Source organism: Ammodytes marinus, assembly GCF_949987685.1.
Source record: "Ammodytes marinus genome assembly, chromosome: 23".
NCBI classification, from domain to species: domain Eukaryota; kingdom Metazoa; phylum Chordata; class Actinopteri; order Uranoscopiformes; family Ammodytidae; genus Ammodytes; species Ammodytes marinus.
Window position 1 is genome coordinate 9,172,339 of NC_137227.1, and position 21,416 is coordinate 9,193,754.

General features: G+C 43.1%; 2 protein-coding genes across 2 annotated transcripts in view; both read right to left on the reverse strand.

Annotated features, from left to right (window-relative positions):
• LOC307269118 (regulator of G-protein signaling 12-like) overlaps window positions 1-17,046 on the reverse strand; it is a 43,473-nt gene extending 26,427 nt beyond the window's left edge. The window contains exons 1-3 of the mRNA XM_080051959.1: window positions 17,035-17,046; window positions 13,536-15,441; window positions 11,218-11,310 (exon numbers count right to left, since the gene is read on the reverse strand). Coding sequence (XP_079908085.1) covers window positions 11,218-11,310; window positions 13,536-15,347 — 1,905 coding nt within the window. The 5' untranslated portion in view covers window positions 15,348-15,441; window positions 17,035-17,046. The remainder of the gene's footprint in view (window positions 1-11,217; window positions 11,311-13,535; window positions 15,442-17,034) is intronic.
• Window positions 17,047-18,734: 1,688 nt separating this feature from the next.
• Window positions 18,735-21,416, reverse strand: part of msantd1 (Myb/SANT-like DNA-binding domain containing 1) — a gene marked incomplete at its 5' end in the record, with an annotated part of 7,264 nt that continues 4,582 nt past the window's right edge. The window contains 3 exons of the mRNA XM_080052441.1: window positions 18,735-19,064; window positions 20,410-20,712; window positions 21,214-21,411. Coding sequence (XP_079908567.1) covers window positions 18,779-19,064; window positions 20,410-20,712; window positions 21,214-21,411 — 787 coding nt within the window. The 3' untranslated portion in view covers window positions 18,735-18,778. The remainder of the gene's footprint in view (window positions 19,065-20,409; window positions 20,713-21,213; window positions 21,412-21,416) is intronic.

Genomic DNA, 21,416 nt, shown 5'->3' on the forward strand with positions numbered 1-21,416 from the left:
TTGACAAAAGGTTAGTATACAGTGTATTTTGAAAAGTCTGGGTGCTGTGATGACAAGCCCTGATATGAATGAATATTTGCCTCTTGGAAGTGTACAAGGCTATATGTTGCCAATGACAAAGAAACGCCATAATTGTTTACTTCCTGTGTAAGTCCCACTGACCCTGCACCCCCACTGTCTTAATCCTTTTTGTCACGCAGGGAACCTGAGCTGCTTTAGTGAGACTGGGCCATTTTGGCTTAAGTTTACCCCTTTAGGGTGAGGGTGATCGGATGGCTTTTTGTCTCCGTCTGTATTTGGCATGGAGACAACTTCATGGCAGTGCTCACTGTGGCAAAAAAAGCAGAGTGGTTACCGGGCATACCTTTGAATCACAATGTCGCCTGTTTGATTACAGCCGGTGACTTTTGTTGCCTGCAATCACTTCTCCGGCTATAATTGCCCAAAAATATCTTTATAGATATTGTGAGTAACATTATCATATAAATTAATGCAGGTTACATTCAAGCCAAGAGCCCATAAACTCCACAAAACTCTCTCTGAATTTCTCAATATGGCAGCGTTTACAAACTGGTGTCACCCCCGTCATCCCCCCCATGTCGCAGGAGCTCAGAAAAATCCCAAGAAGCGACCAAGAAATGTTTCAGTTGTTGATTCTACTGCTAAGAAAACACCTGGACGTACAGCAGAAGGTATAAATTCCATGCACGATCACCAAAGGCTTACCTCATGTAGATGCACAGACAGTGTTGTAGTTATTAATCAGAATTCCGCATGTGGGTGACAGACGTTACGCACTTTAGGTTTAAAAAAATATATAAATACATACATTTGGGTGTGACCTTTTGTCCAGAAAATGAATATCGCCATCCTTCTTTGTAGACACTTGTTTGTCTCCCTCATACAGTATGTATAAACAACTGTGTTGTGCGCCTTTTTCTTAACCCCATTTCATAACACGACCGCCATCTTGCACTACATCATTTGCATTTCTTCAGGGGCAAACCATTTTATGTACTGCCTTCTGGAAAAACCATGACACATAGTGAAGATCAAAACATGAACGACATATAAGGAACTTTCCTCAACCTAAAGCAATGAAGTCATGCAATAACCAAGCCCCAAGTAAACAGAAATATGTTATAACGTTGACCAAGGTAGAAAGATGTTGGTGAAAGATTATGCAGAAAATAATTCACAAGGGAAAGTTATTGTTTAGACTGCTCAAGCGACGTGCCAAGCCAATCCCTCACAGACTCACAGGGAGAGTTACTTGGCCGCCGCCAACAATCCGTGTTTATGACTTCCACGGTGCGAAGAAGACAAGACCTTGGCAGCAACTTGCACCGACACAAGGTCAGAAAGAAAAGATACACACTGCATTCACTTTCCCTATCCTCCCTTCAACCCTTCTGTCTTGCTCAATGTCTCAAAGCTGTGGAACCAACCGCGTCTTCGGTCTGAGCCTACAGGTGTGAGGTAAACTAATACACCACGAGCAGCTCACTGTATCCCAGACATGTCTTAACTGTTACCAAGGACGTGATAAAAGACTTTGGCAGCTCCCTAAGCCCTTCCTTGTTGAGTAACCTCCACACCCCTTTGGCAGGAGTTTCCCTTTCAAAATGGAATAATAATAGTACAATCGAGGAAGGTAAACAGTTGTGTGTGGGGGGAATGAATCACCTCCAGAAAGAAGTGTATCAGACATCCATAGTCATCCTGGTTCAGACAGGGTCTTCCCAATAGCCAATCACAAAGAGCTGTGTGTGTGGTTAATGCACAATATATATATACAGTATCTCACAAAAGTGAGTACACCCCTCACATTTCTTCACATTTTTCTTTATATCTTTCCATGGGACAACACTGAATAAATGACACTTTGATACAATGTAAAGTAGTCAGTGTACAGCTTGTATAACAGTGTAAATTTAGTGTCCCCTCAAAATAACTCGACACACAGCCATTAATGTCTAAACTGCTGGCAACAAAAGTGAGTACACCCCTTAGAAAAAATTTACAAATTGGGCCCAAAGTGTAAATATTTTGTGTGGCCACCATTATTTTCCAGCACTGCCTTAACCCTCTTGGGCATGGAGTTCACTAGAGCTTCACAGGTTGCAACTGGAACCCTCTTCCACCCATTTATGACAGCATCACAGAGCTGGTGGATATTAAAGACCTTGCGCTCCTCCACCTTCCGTTTGAGGATGCCCCAAAGATGCTCAATAGGGTTTAGGTCTGGAGACATGCTTGGCCAGGCCATAACCTTTACCCTCAGCTTTTTTAGCAAGCCACTGGTCGTCTTGGAGGTGTGTTTGGGGTCGTTATCATGTTGCAATACCACCCTGCGGCCCAGTTTACGAAGGTTGAGTGCACATGGTCAGCGTCGTACACAGAGGTTGGCTTTGGAAAATAGACGTATGAGTGCTGCCAGCATTGCTGAAGGGCTTGAAGGGGTGGGGGGTCAACCTGTCAGTGCTCAGACCATACGCCACACTCTGCATCATACTGGTCTGCATGGCTCATCATACCAGAAGGAAGCCTATTCTAAAGATGATGCACAAGAAACCCCACAAAAAGTTTGCTGAAGACAAACAGACTACGGACATGGATTACTGCAACCATGTCCTGTGGTCTGATGAGACCAAAATAAATGTATTTGGTTCAGATGGTGTTAAGAGTGTGGAGCGGCAACCAGGTGAGGAGTACAAAGACAAGTGTGTCTTGCCTAGAGTCAAGCATGGTGGTTGGAGTGTCATGGTCTGGGGCTGCATGAGTGCTGCCAGCACTGGGGATCTACAGTTCATTGAATTCTAACATGTACTGTGACATACTGAAGCAGAGCATGATCCCCTCCCTTCATAAACTGGGCCGCAGGGCAGTACTGCAACATGATAACGACCCCAAACACCCCTCCGAACGACCACTGGCTTGCTAAAGAAGCTGAGGGTACAGGTTATGGACTGGCCAAGCATGTCTCCAGTCTTAAACCCTATTGAGCATCTTTGGGGCATCCTAAAACGGGAGATGGAGGAGCGCAAGGACTCTAATATCCACAAGCTCCTTGATGTCGTCATGAATGGGTAGAAGAGGGTTCCAGTTGCAACCTGTGAAGCTCTAGTGAACTACATGCCCAAGAGGGTTAAGGCAGTGCTAGAAAATAATGATGGCAAAACAAAATATTGACACTTTGGGCCCAATTTGGACATTTTTTCTTAGGGGTGTACTCACTTTTGTTGCCAGCAGTTTAGACATTAATGGCTGTGTGTCGAGTTATTTTGAGGGGACAGTAAATTTACACTGTTATACAAGCTGTACACTGACTACTTGACATTGTATCAAAGTGTCATTTATTCAGTGTTGTCGCATGGAAAGATATAAAGAAAAATGTGAAGAAATGTTAGGGGTGTACTCACTTTTGTGAGATACTGTATATATATATATATATATATATATATATACAGTATATATATATATATACGTTGGTAGATGATGTCCTAGTGTTGGTGTGACAGAAGGCAAGAGTGGAGCTGCAGTAGGTCTCCGTTAAGGGATGGCGAGAAAGAGGGAGCAGCAGCGGGTATTTTCCGTGGTTACAGTTGTGGTCAAACAGCAAACTCAGCAAGCCACAGCCACATCTGGTCATTTGGTTACTGGCCGTGGCATATTCATAACTCCGAGTTGGCTGGGGCAGTTTAAATAACTTCCACTCAAAAGTTCTGCCGTGTTAATGTACTGCTTTTCCAGTCTGTGGGTTTTGGAGGGAAGAGTATGCGTAATTGCAATAGAACCTCTTCAAAAAATGTGGGAGAAATGGAATCATGGAAGACACAATAAGAAAAAAGTGCATCTGATAATGCTAATAGCCCGAGGACACATTTCCTGAGCCTCAACTGTCCACCCACACTCCAGAGCTGACCATGTGACCATCAGCTAAGATAAAACGTGAGTCGTGCTCTCCTTGCCTTGGCTGCAAATCCCCAGGAACACATTATTCCTGCTCATCTTCTCAAGTCATAACACCCACATAAGAATCACAGGTGAGGATATATATGTACTGTATATAATGAAGTGTGGCGTCTAATTTTAGCAGCTATTATATTATTAATAACAATCACGAATCAACTTGCCAGTGTTGGTGTCTTAAAGACGTACTGTACCGTATGAGCTACAGAATTCAACGGTAGTCACACCGCGACACAGGCATAATATTATTTAAGCAAGAGATAAGTGAAGAAGAGGGCTGGTGAATCAGAGCGGGGACATGTCTGCACAAAGCCAAAGAGGGGCACGGCACAAACCACAGGCAACCATTTCAAGTTCAAACTAAACTGCGCTGAATGCAACATTATCCGCCGAGCATTTCATTCTATCCGACAACAAAAAACATTGAATCTCCGTTACCCTCACACCATATCTAACTTCCGATGCCACCATTTGATTGCAAACAGGGCCACTTCACAGAGGCCAGTGCATCAGAGCGCACATTTCCATTCTAAAGGCCCATAGGCAAGCCCCTGATGTGCAAGTTTACAAGAATAATCTTAGTTCACTTCACAAAGCCCTTTTTAGTAGAAGGTCTAATTTAAAGTCGGCATGCGTCCTGATATATATGCTGGACCACATTTTTGCTGTATACAGCGGCGTAGTGTGTGTCATACATAAGGCACACGCGAGTTCAGCTGGCACTGGTCAAAACATTCCTCTGACAGAACCACACAGACTAACCACTGTATGCCGCTCAAAGGCTTACAACAGGAGCCCACAAAGAGCCCAAAGAAGGGGAAAAAGTGAACGGATGTGAAAGATGGAAGATGGCAAAACAGAAGTCAAGCAGGGACCTTGAAAAACAGAACCAATGAAAGAAGCCAGAATTTCCAGGACAAAAAACTTACCGTGCTGAGTATTAAAGTTTGCTCCATGTATGGCACTGTGTGTGTGCGCGCCTTTTGGCTGGCTCTTCTCCTTCAGCGCTGCTCCACACGCCTGCTGCTGTTGTGTTTAAACCGGTCCATCCGCCGGTGGCTCCGGCACTCGTGTGCCAGTCTGTGTGTTTGCAAGCGCAGAGGGAGACGGAGCCCGACGGGGGAGGAGAGAGTGAGTGCGTGTGTGTGTGTGAGGGAGAGAGCCGAAAAAATCCTGACAGCTACTCAGAGTTCAAAAGCTCCCTCTCTCTCTCTCTCTCTCTCTTCCTCTGCTGCTGCCGCTTTCCCTCTCTCTCCCTCTCTCTCTCTCTCTGCTGTAGATTCCTCCTCTTTACCTCCCTCCCCGTCCCTGTGTCTTAATGCCTTCTCTTGGTCTTTTTGCTACGCCCACAGGATAGATCCATTACCTGAAGGCGCGCAAAACAAGAGCTACTAATGTCTCCACACCTAGAAGAAACTTAACACTCAATGAAAAGAGCAAAGCACCTTAGAGTGTGCCCCTATGCAATGTGCATTAACCAATGGCTTAGATGTTTTCAGAGGCAGAAACCCTCAAAAGAGAAGCGTCAAGAGTGAACACACAGGCACAGCAGCAAGCTAATGGTGTCACCTCTGCAAAGTTGAACAAGCTGGGATTTTCTGAATGTCGCATGACTCAAAGCATCTGTTTGGAGCTGGTAAGATGCAAGGACTTTGACAGAGAAAGAGATAGTATAAAGATAGAGATTATAGTGGTGGGAAGCAGTGCCGTGAGATGTGGGGGCATTTGCAGTATAGTGCTCTGACAAGCCCTGTGTGGAAATAAGGTATGGAGGTACGAATGAGCACATTCTTCCACTTGCCCAAAAAATAAGGGGGATCTGACGACAGAATCCAAGCGTTCAACAAATCAGTCTTCATCACAGGATGCAGGGGAATCAGCACAAAACACAGAATTATACAGCACTTTCTTCTTCTCTGCCCAAGCGGAAAGGAACACACAATCGAGGCGCATCAAATAGCACCAGAAGATTATGCTTTTCTGACTTAGAGCGTGGGTTGCAAAAGCTACAGTACGTGTCAGGGCCTTTTGTGTTGTGAAGAAAAAAAATAACAAGCAATGAATTCGCTCATTCCTGCGCTAGCCACTGTGACGCACACACCGCTGTGCCGACCGTGGAAAAAGCAACACACAGACACACGCGTCCCAAATGGTTCTAGGCTCATACGACAAGATGCAGCTATAGCAGGCCACATGAAGGAGGTGATCCCTAGGGTGGTGAACTCTCCAATGGTCTCACAGTGTCCACATGAGTCCAGATGCATCTGCTGACTGAGGGACTATCACGTATTTCTTTGCATAACCTGCCATGAGAACAGTTCCTCAGAACAATATAAGTTACAAAGTGCTGCAAAAGCCAACTGCTTCAAGCCCACAAATTCATAACTGCACTACTAACAGGGAACTGTGTTTATGGAGGACACCTGTTGACAAAAATGACCTTTTTTCAAATCAGTGAATATCTCCTCACGATACGCTACCTGTCCGTACTGTGTGTATATGCTGAAAATAAATCAGGTGTTAATACACAGCCTAGGCTCTGTAAACTGGTATGTAAACAAAGGGGAACGTGTGAAGATATTCACTGATTTTGTCAAAAAGTTATTTTGACAACGGGCGTTCTCTAGAATCAGAGTCCACCTTTACGGTCAACAGGTTGGTCTTAGTAGCTTGATCGTTTGTTGTCCGTATTCTCTCTGAAGTGAAGCACAGCCTTCAAAAGACAAAAGAAGTTGTCAGGCTTCACTTTGTAGTCCGTCTCTCCTGTCTGACTGCACTGCTTCTAATGATAAACAACGAGTCGCACTGCAAATTCTTCTGTAAAACCACCAACTTTTGCATGTGTGTTAGTCTTTTTAGGAACTTAATGGGGGATTGCATTGGATGGGCTTTGGTTTGCTGTGTGCAGGGGGCTTTTTGAAGTGCACCATCCGATATCTGAGCGTGAACCCGGGGTGAAGCTCAGCCCTTGAAATGAGAGCCCGGGGGCAGGTGCTAGGTGAGGATCTAATTGCCTTTGACGACCATAAAACTTTCCCTTTGGTGTTATTACTGGGAATGTATATAGACCTACTACCATGACTTAACAGTGCACCATGTGATGCACAAGGTTATTTGGATCCTTGAAAAAACCTTGTCTTTTGTTATCTGTTAATTAACGCCAAAATGACTTTAAAATGAACAGAAAGGTGTTTTTTGACATTGCAGACACTTGCAGCATCTGAGACCAGCCTGAGCCTGTCTCTCATTGTTCATAGCAGTTTCTGAGTAAAGGTGTGAAGCTCAGGTATTGTTACAGATGCACAAAACATTGTGTAACAAAGTAAACACAAAGCGATAGAAAGAAAACTCAACACCCGTGAAAGCTATTGGCTTACTATCCTGCCAATGTTATTTTTTCCGGTGACAAATATAGTAAGTCTGCTTTAAAAAGCTTCTCGGCTCTCCTCGGAAGCAGGAATAAAAGTCTCACAACAATGACTAAACAGTCGTTACGGATTATAGGTATTTTTCTCTTGATGCACCAAGAAGTTGCAACTGCAGGGAAGCCATAACCATAGCAACTAAATATGATGAAACGCAACCAGACCAAGAAATATAAAAATGCTAAGGGGATCTCTTCATCTCTGCTGACTTGGAGCTCAGTAAAAGAAAAAATATATCCTGCGTTCCAATACCCATACTTTCTGCTATTTTGTAAAAAAAAAGATTTAGGATGTCCAAATTATTGTGGTCAGATTTAGTATGCTTAAAAATACCCAGATGTCTACTACATCCGGCAGAGATTTTTAGTGTTAAAAAACAGCATGCTATTTGGGCGATTCTGACCCACAATCCAGTGCGCACCGGAAGTGACGTCACATCAATGGACCTTCTATATGAATACAACCGGGGATGCAACGGATATAAAAGATCAAGGCGCAATGTTATGATGAAATAAATAAGAAAGAGTGTGTCCAAATTGTAGCATACTGCATGCTTACTAGATAGTCAGATGTAGTATGTAGAATAGAAAAAATAAAGAGTATGCGATTTGGAACGCAGGGATATAATGGTTAGAGGTTCAGTTTTCAGTTTGTAATAAGGGTGATTTAGTGGTGAAAATTTTACATTGCAACGCTCCCCTGCTAACCGCTCCCTTTGGGGGAATTTACAGAAGCTACGGTGGCCTTCAAGGACAAGAAGCAAGTAACAAAATGTGGCATCACAATATCAAGTGATGAAGTGAAGATGTTGTTGTTTATTCTATAGAACTTCCCACTTCCAACAGGTGAATTTCCGGGGGGACGCCCAATTAATATTGTTGGAGCTATTCAGTTTAGTTTGTTTAGTTTGGTGGCTTGATGTAAGATAATTTGATTATTTAAATGTTTATTTTCTCGTTTGCATTATAAGTTAAAGTTAATTTGAGTTTGTCTATGCTTTTGTTTTGCAATTATTGGCCAGCTGTGGCGCACCAGGTGCCTATATATAGAGGTAGGCGGGCATAGGTAAGACAGGCACTGGGTAGGGTCATGGTTTTTTACCAGCTGTACAAGAGAGACAAAGGAGATGAGGCGGCCAGTTCCACGCTGTTGCACATGTGTTTTGTTTGCTTGTAAGTTCGGAAAATAAACCTTCAAAACGCACATTCCCGACTGGACAGTTGACTCTTTTCCCTACCCTGCGTAAGATTCGTTCCCCTAGTGCCTCAGTGGCTATGATTTTGATTACGTTGCTTTGTTTGATTTCTTTATTTTCCAGTTACTGTTTTATTAAGGACAAATGGCCACTACAAATATAAAAACAGGTTTTTAAGTTTCTCCCTTCTGTGCTACTGTACAAACATGGTGGTGCAACATGGTGGTGCATCCTACTACTTTGTACATATAAAAAGGCTCATTCTAAGGTGATAAAAGAAACAACTTTAATTCCAAGTGATTATAAACAACTTAAAGAGGACCTATTATACTACTTTTCTGGTCTTAATTTCTTGTTTTACACTGCTATAGAGCAACCTGACACGAATCACATCACAAAAAACTATGTAGATTTTCGGGAAGCTCTTTCTCTTATTTTGGCGATCCAGCACTTCCTGTCAACACTTGAGTGTGTGTGCTTCGGCAATCTCCGCTCCCTCCGCCTGTGCATCGGCCATCTCCGCTACCCCCCCCCCCCCCTCCTGCAAACCCTACTCCGTTGTGATTGGTTACCTTCCTTCCGGAACACTTTCAGTGGCGGGAAGCGCGAGCATGGACCTATAAGGGCGCGAGGCAGACGCGAACAGGAAAGTGACAGCATTACCATACATGGAAACATCCGCGTGGTCACGTCACAAATTTTTATGCGACGTCACAAATTATGAAAGGGTAGACCGCTTTGAAGACGTGACTTCTCGACTGGCTAGAATAGTGTTTAGTGCTCTGCACAGACACCCCAGACGGTCAGCAGGGAATACGTCGAAATGCATGTAAGTCATTATTTGATAATTTAGTATGGTTAAGCATGACTATGAATCATCATAACAACGTTTATAGGTCATAAAAGTCAAAAAGCATCATAGGTCCTCTTTAAAGCATAATCATGAAGATTATAATCCATTTCTATTTCTAAAAATCCCAATTCCCTTTACACACTGGGACTTTAACAACTTGTTTAAAAGTTTGGAGCTTCCCAAGACACGCTGCACAGAATTGGTCAGAACAAGGTAACCCAAACTAGATTGTTGTAAATCAGGATTAGGTTTCATTTTACTTGAGAACATTAGCATACAGTGGACTGGTCATTTGATTACAGGAAATCAACAATGAAAGAAGGCATACAAAGGTATGCTATGCAGGCAGGAACTCTGCAGCTGGCGTTATGTTTTATAGGCAACTTAAATCATGTGTCTGTACATCAGGGGCAGACCTGCTCACAACAGCACTGTTTGAGTGTTGTCTGTGGCGTGCCTCTTTCAGTCCAATGTGTGGTCAGTGGGTGTGCCTCTGTGTGACTAATGCTGCATGGATATACAATGCAGTGTGCCACTTTCTGGCTTTGTTTTTGTGTCTGCTTGTGTGCTTTCAGACAAATCCGGAGAAGAAGGCACAGTGTGAGTGTGTACATTTATTTAAAAAATATGAATATGAATCCGAGGGCATAAGTAATACATGCATGTGGGGACCATCAGAGAAATACACTTCCTCAGCATCAGTCATATGGGAAAATCTGAGCGGGATTTTCATGCGTGCAGCAGTGCTCATTAGCGAGGCCAAACAAACAGGGCCGCACAAAGAGCACTTTGTGAGCCTGCCCGTGCCACTAGTGTAGCAGCAAACGCACTGTTCAAGGCAACGGAAATGAAAGGTTAGAAAATAGTCGAGAGCAAAGCGAATGAGAAAGGGGGATGGTTCAGCTGAATGTCCACATTAGCAAAGCAAGCTCATTCTGCACAAAGACCCAACAGAATGGGACGTTCAAAAGACTGTCAGGCTTCATGAATATTATAATATCCCATTAACATCAAATGGACACACAAAACGATTTTCAATTGAAACAACTTTTGTTAAACAGTAACAAAAGCAAATCAACTAGAACAAATAAGATATTGGTCATTAAAGGTGGAGTCAGTGATTCTGGAGAATGATTGTTGTCAAAATAACTTTGTCAAAATCAGTGAATATCCCCTGACGATCTGCTACCTGTCGGTACTGTGTGTGTGTGTGTGTGTGTGTGTGTGTGTGTGTGTGTGTGTGTGTGTGTGTGAGATTTACTTTCAGCGTGCACACATTACAGACAGGTAAGCGGATCATGAGGAGATATTCACTGATTTTGACCAAAAGTTATTTTGACAACAAGCATTCTCCAGAATCGCTGACTCCACCTTTAAACCACTACGGAAAAACAATAAAAGAAAAACACAAAGTATGATGTATGAATATTTGTAAGAGAAAATTGTGTATTGTGTGGAATTGTCCGAAAGAAAGAAAGAAAGAAAGAAAGAAAGAAAGAAAGAAAGAAAGAAAGAAAGAAAGAAAGAAAGAAAGAAAGAAAGAAAGAAAGAAAGAAAGAAAGAAAGAAAGAAAGAAAGAAAGAAAGAAAGAAAGAAAGAAAGAAAGAAAGAAAGAAAGAATGAATGAATGAATGAATGAATGAATGAATGAATGAATGAATGAATGAATGAATGAATGAATGAATGAATGAATGAATGAATAAATAAATAAATAAATAAATAAATAAATAAATAAATAAATAAATAAATAAATAAATAAAACCTGTGCCTACCTCAAGGTCATCCAGCGATCGTGCCAGGCTCAGACGTTTGGCAGGGCGGCGTTTAGAGGCACGGACAACGCCCATACCCCAAAACCTGGAGCCCTGCGAGAGCAAAGGAGAGAGACTGATGAGCAAACACACAAAGGCAAATAATACTATTGACATTAAAACAACACACTTATCCTTGTTTGCTCTGTTCTCTATTCTCCTCAGCAGCTTTGGTCTTGTTTACCCCCCAGTAATTAACAATACTGGGTCAAAGTCGCTGTAATCCAATCAATTAAGGTACATTAATTTCTAAATCATTACTGGCATTACAACTTTTTTTTAAATGCATGTAGCTAAAGGTTTACCTTGAACTAAAAAGGTCAAAAACAAAAGTTGTACATGCCGGGAAAGGTGGAATAATTTAACAAATACTGCTATGCATTACTTTACACACCCTAGTATACTGTTTTAAGTGCTTTACATGATTTCATCCATGTCAAATTTCTTAGAAAGTAAACTTGACCACACACACTAAATGTGTTTTGACGGTTAGGATAATGAAATAATATGCTTAGAATCGGATGATAAAAGTGTGAAAGTTAAAAAAGGGTGAAAAAAGTACAAAACTACTCAAAATGCGACAAGTGACTGAGGTGTTAGCCACCTGAACAAATAACATCTGCAAATCTCAGCTTTTCCACTAGATTTGACACATTTCCCTGCTTTGATATCTCCATTCATCTAAATGGTTGCATAACACACACTGTCTTCTCCGACGACAACATGCAAAAAGATAACCTGGAATATTGAAACACAGAAGCACTCCAGTCTTTTCACAGACTAAATTGAGTCAAAACAACCCAAAGGGATCAGAAAAGTTCACTGTAGAAAAAGATGACTCAATTCAACCAGCCTTCTCTATTCTTATGATTGGAGAGGCTGTGTCCAATGTGAGCAAAAGAGTGCAGATAAGTACCGCTGCATGGCACCCGGGCTCTACCCTGTAATTTGTCTGGCTTCCTGTGAAAGACTGTCCTCTTTTTGATCTAATGCAACGGGGACACACACACACACACACACACACACACACACACACACACACACACACACACACACACACACACACACACACACACACACACACACACACACACACACACACACACACACACACACACACAATCCACTGCTGGTATAAAAACAAAACAGCTAAATACTTTGCTTGAATAAGGTTTAAAAACAGGAATAAATATTGTAAAATGTAATTGAGAAAACTAAAGAATTTATGATGTGGATTTTGAATTTCACACATACTAGTTGACGATACTTAATTGGCACAGAATTGTTTCTATAACAACACACACATTCCTACCAATACAACTAATTTCAATCATAACCTTGGCTGAGAGAAACACACACACACAATTACTGATTTCCTGAGGGAGGCTCATATCCGGGGCTACATGGATACACAGGGCCATCTTGTGGGCAATGAGGTTAGTAGCATAAAAAAAGAAAAAATCTGTTTCCTTCTCTCCGCGGGTTTATGACAATGACATCATTGACTTACAACAACAGGTGCGCTTTCTCAGTTCAATTCACACTCAGCACCAATTGACGAAATAGTGGTATTGTGTTTCATTTTAAGGTGCCGCCAAAAAACAGGCTTCCTAACACCCCCTCAGTGTCTGGAAACCCAACTCCATGTGACCATTTAATACTTCCTGTGACGCTGTGTTAAACATGAATGAATTACAGAAACAGATTCTCGTGTGTCAGTAATATAAGACTTACAATGGAGCTACCTGGTGTTAGGATTTCTCATTAACATGTGGATAAGAAATTACCTCAAACAAAAATTCAACACGACTCAAGTTTTAGGAAAGGTACACACATTTCAAACTACAGCAAAGAAAGCACAGTTAGCAACCATGCCTATGGGGCAGAAAATACATTTTGAATAGCCTACGTTTAGAGAAATGTAAAAGAAGTTTTAAAAACAGCAGCCATTGCTAGTACGGTTGCAGTACATATTTATTTTGTCAAAATCAGTGAATATCTCCTCCTCACGATCCGCTGTCTGAAAAAAATCTGGTGTTACACTGCCTAGGCTCCGTAAACTAGTAAGTTAACAAATTGTATGTAAACAAAGGGGGCCCACCGTAGCTAGCAACATTCCCATATACAAAACCTAGGTTTGTATTAACACTGGATTGTTTTTCAGCTCATGCACAGTACGAACAGGTAGCGGATCGTAAGGAGATATTCACTGATTTTGCCGATAAGAGATTTTGACAACAAGCATTCTCTAGTATCGCTGAGACTTGGGTAATACTTACATTTTTACTGTTACTTTCTTTCTGCTGCTGCTGCTTCTCCCTTTGATCGAGGAAGCGATTGGTCCACTCCTCTTTGGGCGGGAGCATCATGACCTCAGCTGAGCGGTACCTGTCTGGGGGGATCTGGTTCATGGGCGGGGGCAGGTTCTCTGTGCCCGTGCCCAGGCTCACACTGGACGCCCAGTTGTGGTTGTTGTTTGACGTCACCTGAAGCTCAGGATCACTGCTCAGGGCTTTGGGCCACTTTGGCTTGGAGAACCACCTTTGGCTACTCCTGAGAGGATCTGCAAAGAAGTTCGTTTTTTTACCCAAAGGCAGAGGAGGCGGTGGGGGCTTAAAGTGGAACTCGAGCCTGGGCGGGGGGCCTCCGTAAAAGCTAGTGAGAGAATCGGGGCCGGGTAGCGACTCTGAAAGGGACTGTGTGCTGGCACTGTTCTCCGAGTTGCGTCTTTGGCATTTCTTAGCGGAGATGAGGTTGATTGGGGTGAGGTCTTCTTCAGCCATAGGATAATCCCATGGACAGCTGGGGAGGTGGGTCCCCGGGTGCTGGTGGTGCTGGATGGCGGAGGGAGGGAAATCCCTCTCCGCTCTCTCCTCGGGAGGGGACGCGTTCCCTATGCCGCTGTCCCCGTTGCTGCTGGCGCTGCCTTGTTTACCTGTGCTGTCGTTCTGAGCCTCCGTGTCCAGCCTGGCCCTGAGCCTCTCCACACACTCCCCCATGTCGCTGTACAGCACCGTGACAAAGTGCAGCACGTCCGGGGGGGTCTGAGGGAACTCCAGGCAGCCCAGAGCGTCTGGATCCGGGGTGCAACTGAAGCCGAAGCGCCCGGCGATGTCCGTGTGGTCCTGGTGGTTCCCCAGCTCAGGGTCGATGAAGAAGACATGGCAGGAGGCCCGCAGTGGACCGTCCTCTGGCACCCGGCCGTCTATTATATGAGCCGTAGTGACCAGGCAGAAGAAGCGTGGGTCTTCAGCACACAGAGCCCCTAACACCAGGTTCTCTGTAGGAAAGGCTGCCAGGACGGCTCCCGCGTCGTCACAAAGCCGCACGCAGTCGTACATGATCTTCATCAGCACCAGGGTGTGGGTGTTCTGCTCCGTTCCCAACTGTCGTATTCGCTCCCGGATGGCTTTCAGACAATCCTCCTCTGACTCTGTAGTGTTTAGAATGAGCTCAGTGGAGCTCAGGTAGCCCACCACCAGGGTCATGTTTAACATACTCCAGTCTGAGTTAGCTTCCTCTGGGTCTGTGAACACAGAGTCTCTGTCCCCCGCTCTGGAACTCTCCTCCTTTTCCTTCTCAGCTAAAGAGTTCCAGTGCGACCACTGGGACATATCAGGCTCCGACACCGGCCTCTGTTTGGCAGTGAGCTCATGACACTGGTTGAAGGAGGAGTTGCTTGAATCGTCCGAGATAGTGCGGAGGACGCCAGCCTTTTGGAACATGCCACTTTTCTGCTGGCCAATCCCAAATTTGGCATCGTTAAGGATGGGGTTCCCCATGATCCGTCCTTCTCCGTGCACCACCAGCCTCAGCGGCCCTTTGCAGCTGCCGATTAACTGCACCACGGTCTCGTGTGCAGCAGCGGACACGTCTGCTCCGTTGATGGCCATGATCTGGTCCCCTTGTTTGAGACCCACCAGGTAAGCGGGGCTTCCCTCCAGAATACCGCTCATCAGACACGGCCTCTGTCCCGTTATAGTGAAGCCGTATCCAGCCCGGCCGCGGTGCAGCTCCACACCCCGGAGCTCCCCAACCGCATTCAGATCCAGACGCCTCCTCGCGCCCTCAGGCTGCCCCTGGATCCTCATCTTTGTTGTGGTGTGGGCTGCTGCTCTGAGATCCCCGTGCGTGGGAACTGAAACACTTGCGGTATTAAGCCAACACTATTGTGTTGTTGTCATCCTGCAGGCAATGACAGAGAGTGGGCGAAAACAAGGAAGGAACTCAATTTAAAAAAGCAGTTTGTTTGAGATAGACCAAATTAAACCAAACATGAGAACAGAAAAAGTATAACACAGCATTGCACATTATACAATTTCCCTTTGGAGATAAATAAAGTATCTATCTATCTATTTATCTATCTATCTATCTATCTATCTATCTAGTTGCTCATCATTTTATAACACAAATAAGTAGGCCTAATGGGGACAGACTAAATAGTAGCATTTTATACTATGGCTGCACTTAACACTTATTTTCAATATCCAAGTCTTTTGTCAGTCAACTGAAAATTCCTTGGTCATGTTGAAGAAATTGTGAAAAGGAAATCAGTTTTCCAAAGCAACAATAACCAGCGATATTTGGACAACAGCCATTTAAGACACAAAAAAAGCAGAAAAAACTTCTTTTTTTGCTTCTTTTTCAAAAGTGTTGTATTAGTACAAATGAATGTAATGTTGAATGTGTTGCTTGATAATGTATGGCAGGCAACTGAATGATTGAATAATACTGTTTCTGTGTGTTATGACAATGTATTATAAAAAGCAAAATCACAAACAAAAATACGAGTAACTCTTTGAAAAAAAGCTTTTAGTAAACTCATTTCGAAACCAGATTAGAGCTCTGTTATCAATCTTATTTTAGCAATTATCTGTCAGAGATAAGACACATACGGCTTTAATGTCCTAACACAGTTTGCAAATTACTCGCATCCCCTCCACCCACACTCCCCCGGCCCCGACACAGTGCCAGCTGGCTCCCCATTCACCAACAACACTTAAATGGCAACCCGAGCCCTAAGGTTTCGGCCAGTACATATTTCAATACTCCAACTAACCACACAAGTTAAACATTTGTAATTCCATAAACACCCGACGAAGCCAACAAACTTTGTTGCGTACATTCCATAAGTTATAGATAAAGTTAAACCGGTGTTACGCTCGCGCATAGTTCAAAACTATCTACACACGATGAGGCTGTGAGAAAATAACATCTGAATGTACCTTTTTCCGGCGGTGAGAAGTTTCACAAAAACTCAAGATTTACATTCACCAAAGGTCCAAACGTCGTAATTTTTTGAAATTACAATACACGTCAATTTATTATTTTATTCTTAACAATTAAAAAGTCAAAACAATATTTCCCTGCCGTGATTTAGTAGTCCATATGGCTACGCGGCGAGTGCACCACGACCCTCCATTCAGTCCCCTCGCTCGAAGCTCACAAAGCGTCTTTCATTGTAACCATGACAGCGTAACGTCTCCGGAACACGTGACGTCCCCTTCTGACCAATCACCGCGCCTGTCACGTTCAATATTCAAACAATTGGAGTGACGCTATTGGCTGACACATTTATGACAGTTGAGGGTCTTTCTGTAGCGCTAAAGTAAATATAACTAGCTTCGAGGTTTTTTTAATAAACAATGAACATTTATATATAGAAATACCAAGGTTTGTACCACACTGTACGCTTTTTAATTATCCGGGTACCACCCTACACAACACAATTGGTTACAATAGGCCTATAAAATATAAACAAAAAATGACAGGTCTTACCCGCAATGGTTGTGCTATTGTGTTTTGCTATGCAGCAGTAGGCATGCCTATCCCTCAATCACTTTGAATGTGGGTCTTTATATGTCCATGGGGTCGCCCCCTGTCTCTTCCACACTGTAGCAGCCGCCCTAACTGTTACTGCAGATGGTCTGTAAACAATAGGCTACCTCTGGTCAAAGGGCTGCAACGGTTGCATGGCCCTGTCACATGGCTTTATGACACATGTGCAGACAGCATAGGCCTAGGCTACATATTGGCAGAAATGAGGAAATAAAAATATGATGACAAAATCATACGGACACATTTCTTTATAGGTCCATGTAAATAACCCAATGCTATTTGCCATGAAGCAAGTTGTTTGTTTTATTTTATTAGGCTAAATCACAACTAGCAACAGTAGCCTAATATCTGCAGTAGGCCAATTGCATTTTCATGTTGTGACTTCAATGGAGTTGGTGTAGTGTGTCATGGAGTTGATTTAATCCCCAGTTTCTCCAAATCCTCTTAAAATAGGCTGAAAGGCAAAGACCTTAATGTTGTGGCTGTATCGGGCCTTTGGTTCTGCTTATTAAGTAGGCCTACTTCAATAATTACCCTGGTGTAACAATGAAAGACAAGAAATGATTGTAGATTATTCGTATTGTTTTATTCAGAACAAATGCAAATACTTTCAGGACATATTTACATATTAAAGAATTATAATGTTAGGGGGTGGAAAAGGTGTTTCTGCCTTAAAGTGTCCACTTCCCTTATATCTTGCCTATTTCTAATCCACACATAAGCACATTGCCACCCATTTAACGCTGTATTCTTCATTTCTAGGTTATTTCTTTTGACCAATGCAACCAGAGTGATAACTAGTGTGGTCACAGTGACAAATAATCTGAAGTGGTTGAATTGAAATAAATGAATAAAGGGCAAGTGGACTTAATATTTGTCAGATTTCAATGTACTGCATCCAAATGAGATTCACCTTAACAGTTCAGTTGAGAGCAGAATGCCTTTTCCAGTTTGCTTTCTGTCACATCACATAGGCTATGACAATGTGAAATTCGGTCTCATCTGTGGGAGCTTAGTAAGCCAGTGTGTTTTTGTCAATAGCATTCTGTACTGCTATTGAGTACAAAGCAGAGGGGTCCATGTCGGTTTTGATAGTTTGTATGATGCATGTGCTCACTGCTCACAGCTGCTTCTTTTACTATCCTACTTCTAAAAGCAGAGATAATTGCCTCCACTCCTGGTTCATAATAAAACTGCCAACAAATTTTGGCATCAAAACCTCAGTCCCAACCTGCAATTATCCTGGCACAGTGACAAGTGGCAAGATAAGTCTGCTTCTTCAAGGCTGTTGTTTCCACAGTGATTTTAAGAGGGCACTTGAAAAAAAAATATCGAGAAAGAAGATCTGATGCAACTACCCAAAAAATGAATATTCACACTGGAGCCTGACTAACAGTAAGGTGCCAGCTCGCGTCATCAACATGTTGCTCTTCCATTCAAAATATTCTGGTGGATTCTGAATTTGTAACAGCATTTTTTCGTATGCCATCTCGGCACTAGAGAGAGCCACACTTTGACAGGAGAGCGACAACATTATGTTTTCAAAATGTTCAATGTTTCAAATGATTCTGAACTCCATGATAAATATACTATTATATTTCAGTATGAACAGAACAAGGCTACTGTATAAGTGGGCCAACACGACATGCCTCTCCCAGGCACATAACCTTCTTCATTTCACTTTTCATGGCTTCCCTGGATCTTTGTGCCCACAGATGGAGGAGGAAGAGGAGGGAGGCTGGATCATCTTCTCCAGGAGGTTCATCATGCGCTCCTGCATCTGCATACACTGCACCTGGAGGAGGTTCTGCTGGTGCAACGCCCGGCGCACCTCCCTGCACGTCTCCTCCAAAGCCCGACTGGAGCGCTTCTGTTGCTGCAGCATGGCCCGCATCAGACGCAGCTTCTTTCTCTTCATGGAACGCTTGTTGTTGGCCGCGTGCCTTTTCCGGCCCAAAGTAGGGTGAGAGCTGAAAGGAATGGGGAATTGACCTTTTGAATGGATTAAAAGATCACCTCTATGTTCAAGAAGGTAAGTATTAGTCCTATATGGTCTAAAACAGATCTGTCTGCAATTTGTTAACATCAGCAACCCTTGGCTAAGGTCCCAAATTAGCATTGATGAAGGCCTATGCCTTACAAAAGCCAAAAATGCAGTAACTGCATAGTAAGTCAATATTTAGATTTACCTTTTTACCATACAAAATGTGACTTAAGTCATATTTGTATTGTTTAAAATGTGAAGCTTACAGCGACAACAGAACACAATTAAACGCCAAACCAAACCAGTAAACTCCACAGCTAAAGCAACAAAGCCAAAAGTTAAAGCCAGCCATGAGTCTGAATGAATAATAAAAACATTAAAGGAGAAGTAAGTGATATTTTATTGTTAATATACGTGTTAAATCTCTCTATATTCATACAGATATCAAACAGTATGCACACAGTATGCACAGGTCATAACAAAGGTCTCTCAGTCATTCAGCTTTGCAGTAATTGCCAGTTAGAATTTCGAGTATCTCGTTCGTTTTATCCAATCAGGACACAGAGCGCTATAAAGAGGCGGGTCTCTGTGCCTTTGAGCGATGACTCGCTGCTCTCCTTCGCGGCACTATCTGACAAAGACGGCTGCACGTTCATGTGGTGGTGACGTAGAGACGAGGGAGGGGACAGCTACCTGCAGACACTAACAGGAAGTTAGCTAAAAGGTCCATATCACTTACTTCTCCTTTGAACTACCTGTTGTTAAAATAACTACAGCTTAGTTTAGCAGAGTTGCAGTCAAGTTGTGTGGTTAAGCCACTTTTAAATCACATATTGGAAATGTTAAATATTACTATCAGTTCAAAGTAAGAAATACAGAAAAGGTAGATCTTTAGCTTGAAGAAGAAGAATTATTCAATTGAACACTATCAATTCAATCTTTTCTGAACCAGATTTTCTCCTTGTGTTCTTTAAAAATAAAATCCAATGTTATTACAAAGTCTATAGGCTCTGTACTGGTATGTAAACAAATGGGCCCACCATAGCTAGCAACATGCTGATTACGGAGCCTATGCTTTATTAAGACTGAATAATTTTTTCACCGTGCACACACACACAGTACGGACAGGTAGTGGATCAAGAGGAGATATTCACTGATTTGGGGAAAAAAGTAATTTTGACAGAAAGCGTTCTCAAGAATCGCTTACTCCAACTTTTTCCTAACTTGACCGGTTGCACACACACACACACACACACACACACACACACACACACACACACACACACACACACACATAGTCTACAACATCTATAGTCTAGTTCCTGTGTTACCTGGAGCCCTGTGTGTCGTCACTGTCAGAGGTCAAAGAGTCCAGCTCTTGCTTTATCTCCATCTCGTCCGAGGAGCCTGTGTATTCCGGCATGAAGCCAACCATGCCCTCGTCTGATAGGTTGACCAGGTTGTCAGTAGACTGGGAGGAGGTGGAGGGCCCTGCTGCAACCAAGGACGACCCCTGGAACTCCACAGAGCTCCTGCGCCCGTTCTCCAGAGGTTTGGAGAGGATCTTCTCAATGGGCTTATAGTACGGCCAGTCCGGACTCTCCCCACCTTCACTGGCTGCCGCTTTCAATCGCCTGTTAAAGATCAAATAAAACAGAGGTTTAAAGTAAAGGGGGTTGTAACGGTACAAATATGTATATGTACCTCGGTTTTTAAGTCACTGTTCGGTCCCGTTCTCAGTTAAGAGGAAAAATACAAAAAAAAAATGCTAATATGTGAAATATATAAAGATAATACGGCTGCAATTTCTCCAATAAATAAAATTAGGTATTTTTCGCTGTAAAAAAGGAAAATACAGCCGCAAACAACCAACTAACCACTAGGGCTGTAACCAAAAACAAGCCTTTGCATTCGACCTCTTTACGTCATATTAACGCTATTTTCGACATAATTTATGTATCGTGGTTCAATTCTCTGGAACAACACTTGAATTGAGACGGTTCGGTACGAATACGTGTATTGTTTTTTTAAAGGTAATGAAATATAAAATCCCGCTGCAGATGGAGTTTCGAAAAATCCTTATAACAACTCTGTGGCTGGACACATTTTGGAAATCCCGCGGCGTGTGAACTTGCCTGAACTGAAAAGACATGTTGGTGATTTTCATCTTGATCTCCTCTTTGAAGCGCTGCTCTCCGGTCAGCTGGTAGAACCTCTGGGACATCTTCTCGTAGACCTTGGCGTTCCTCTTGCTCATCTTCAGCTCGTGGTGGTGTTCCTCCCACACGTACAGCAGGGCCTTCATTTCACCGTCGGTCCAGTTGGGGGCCCGCCTGTG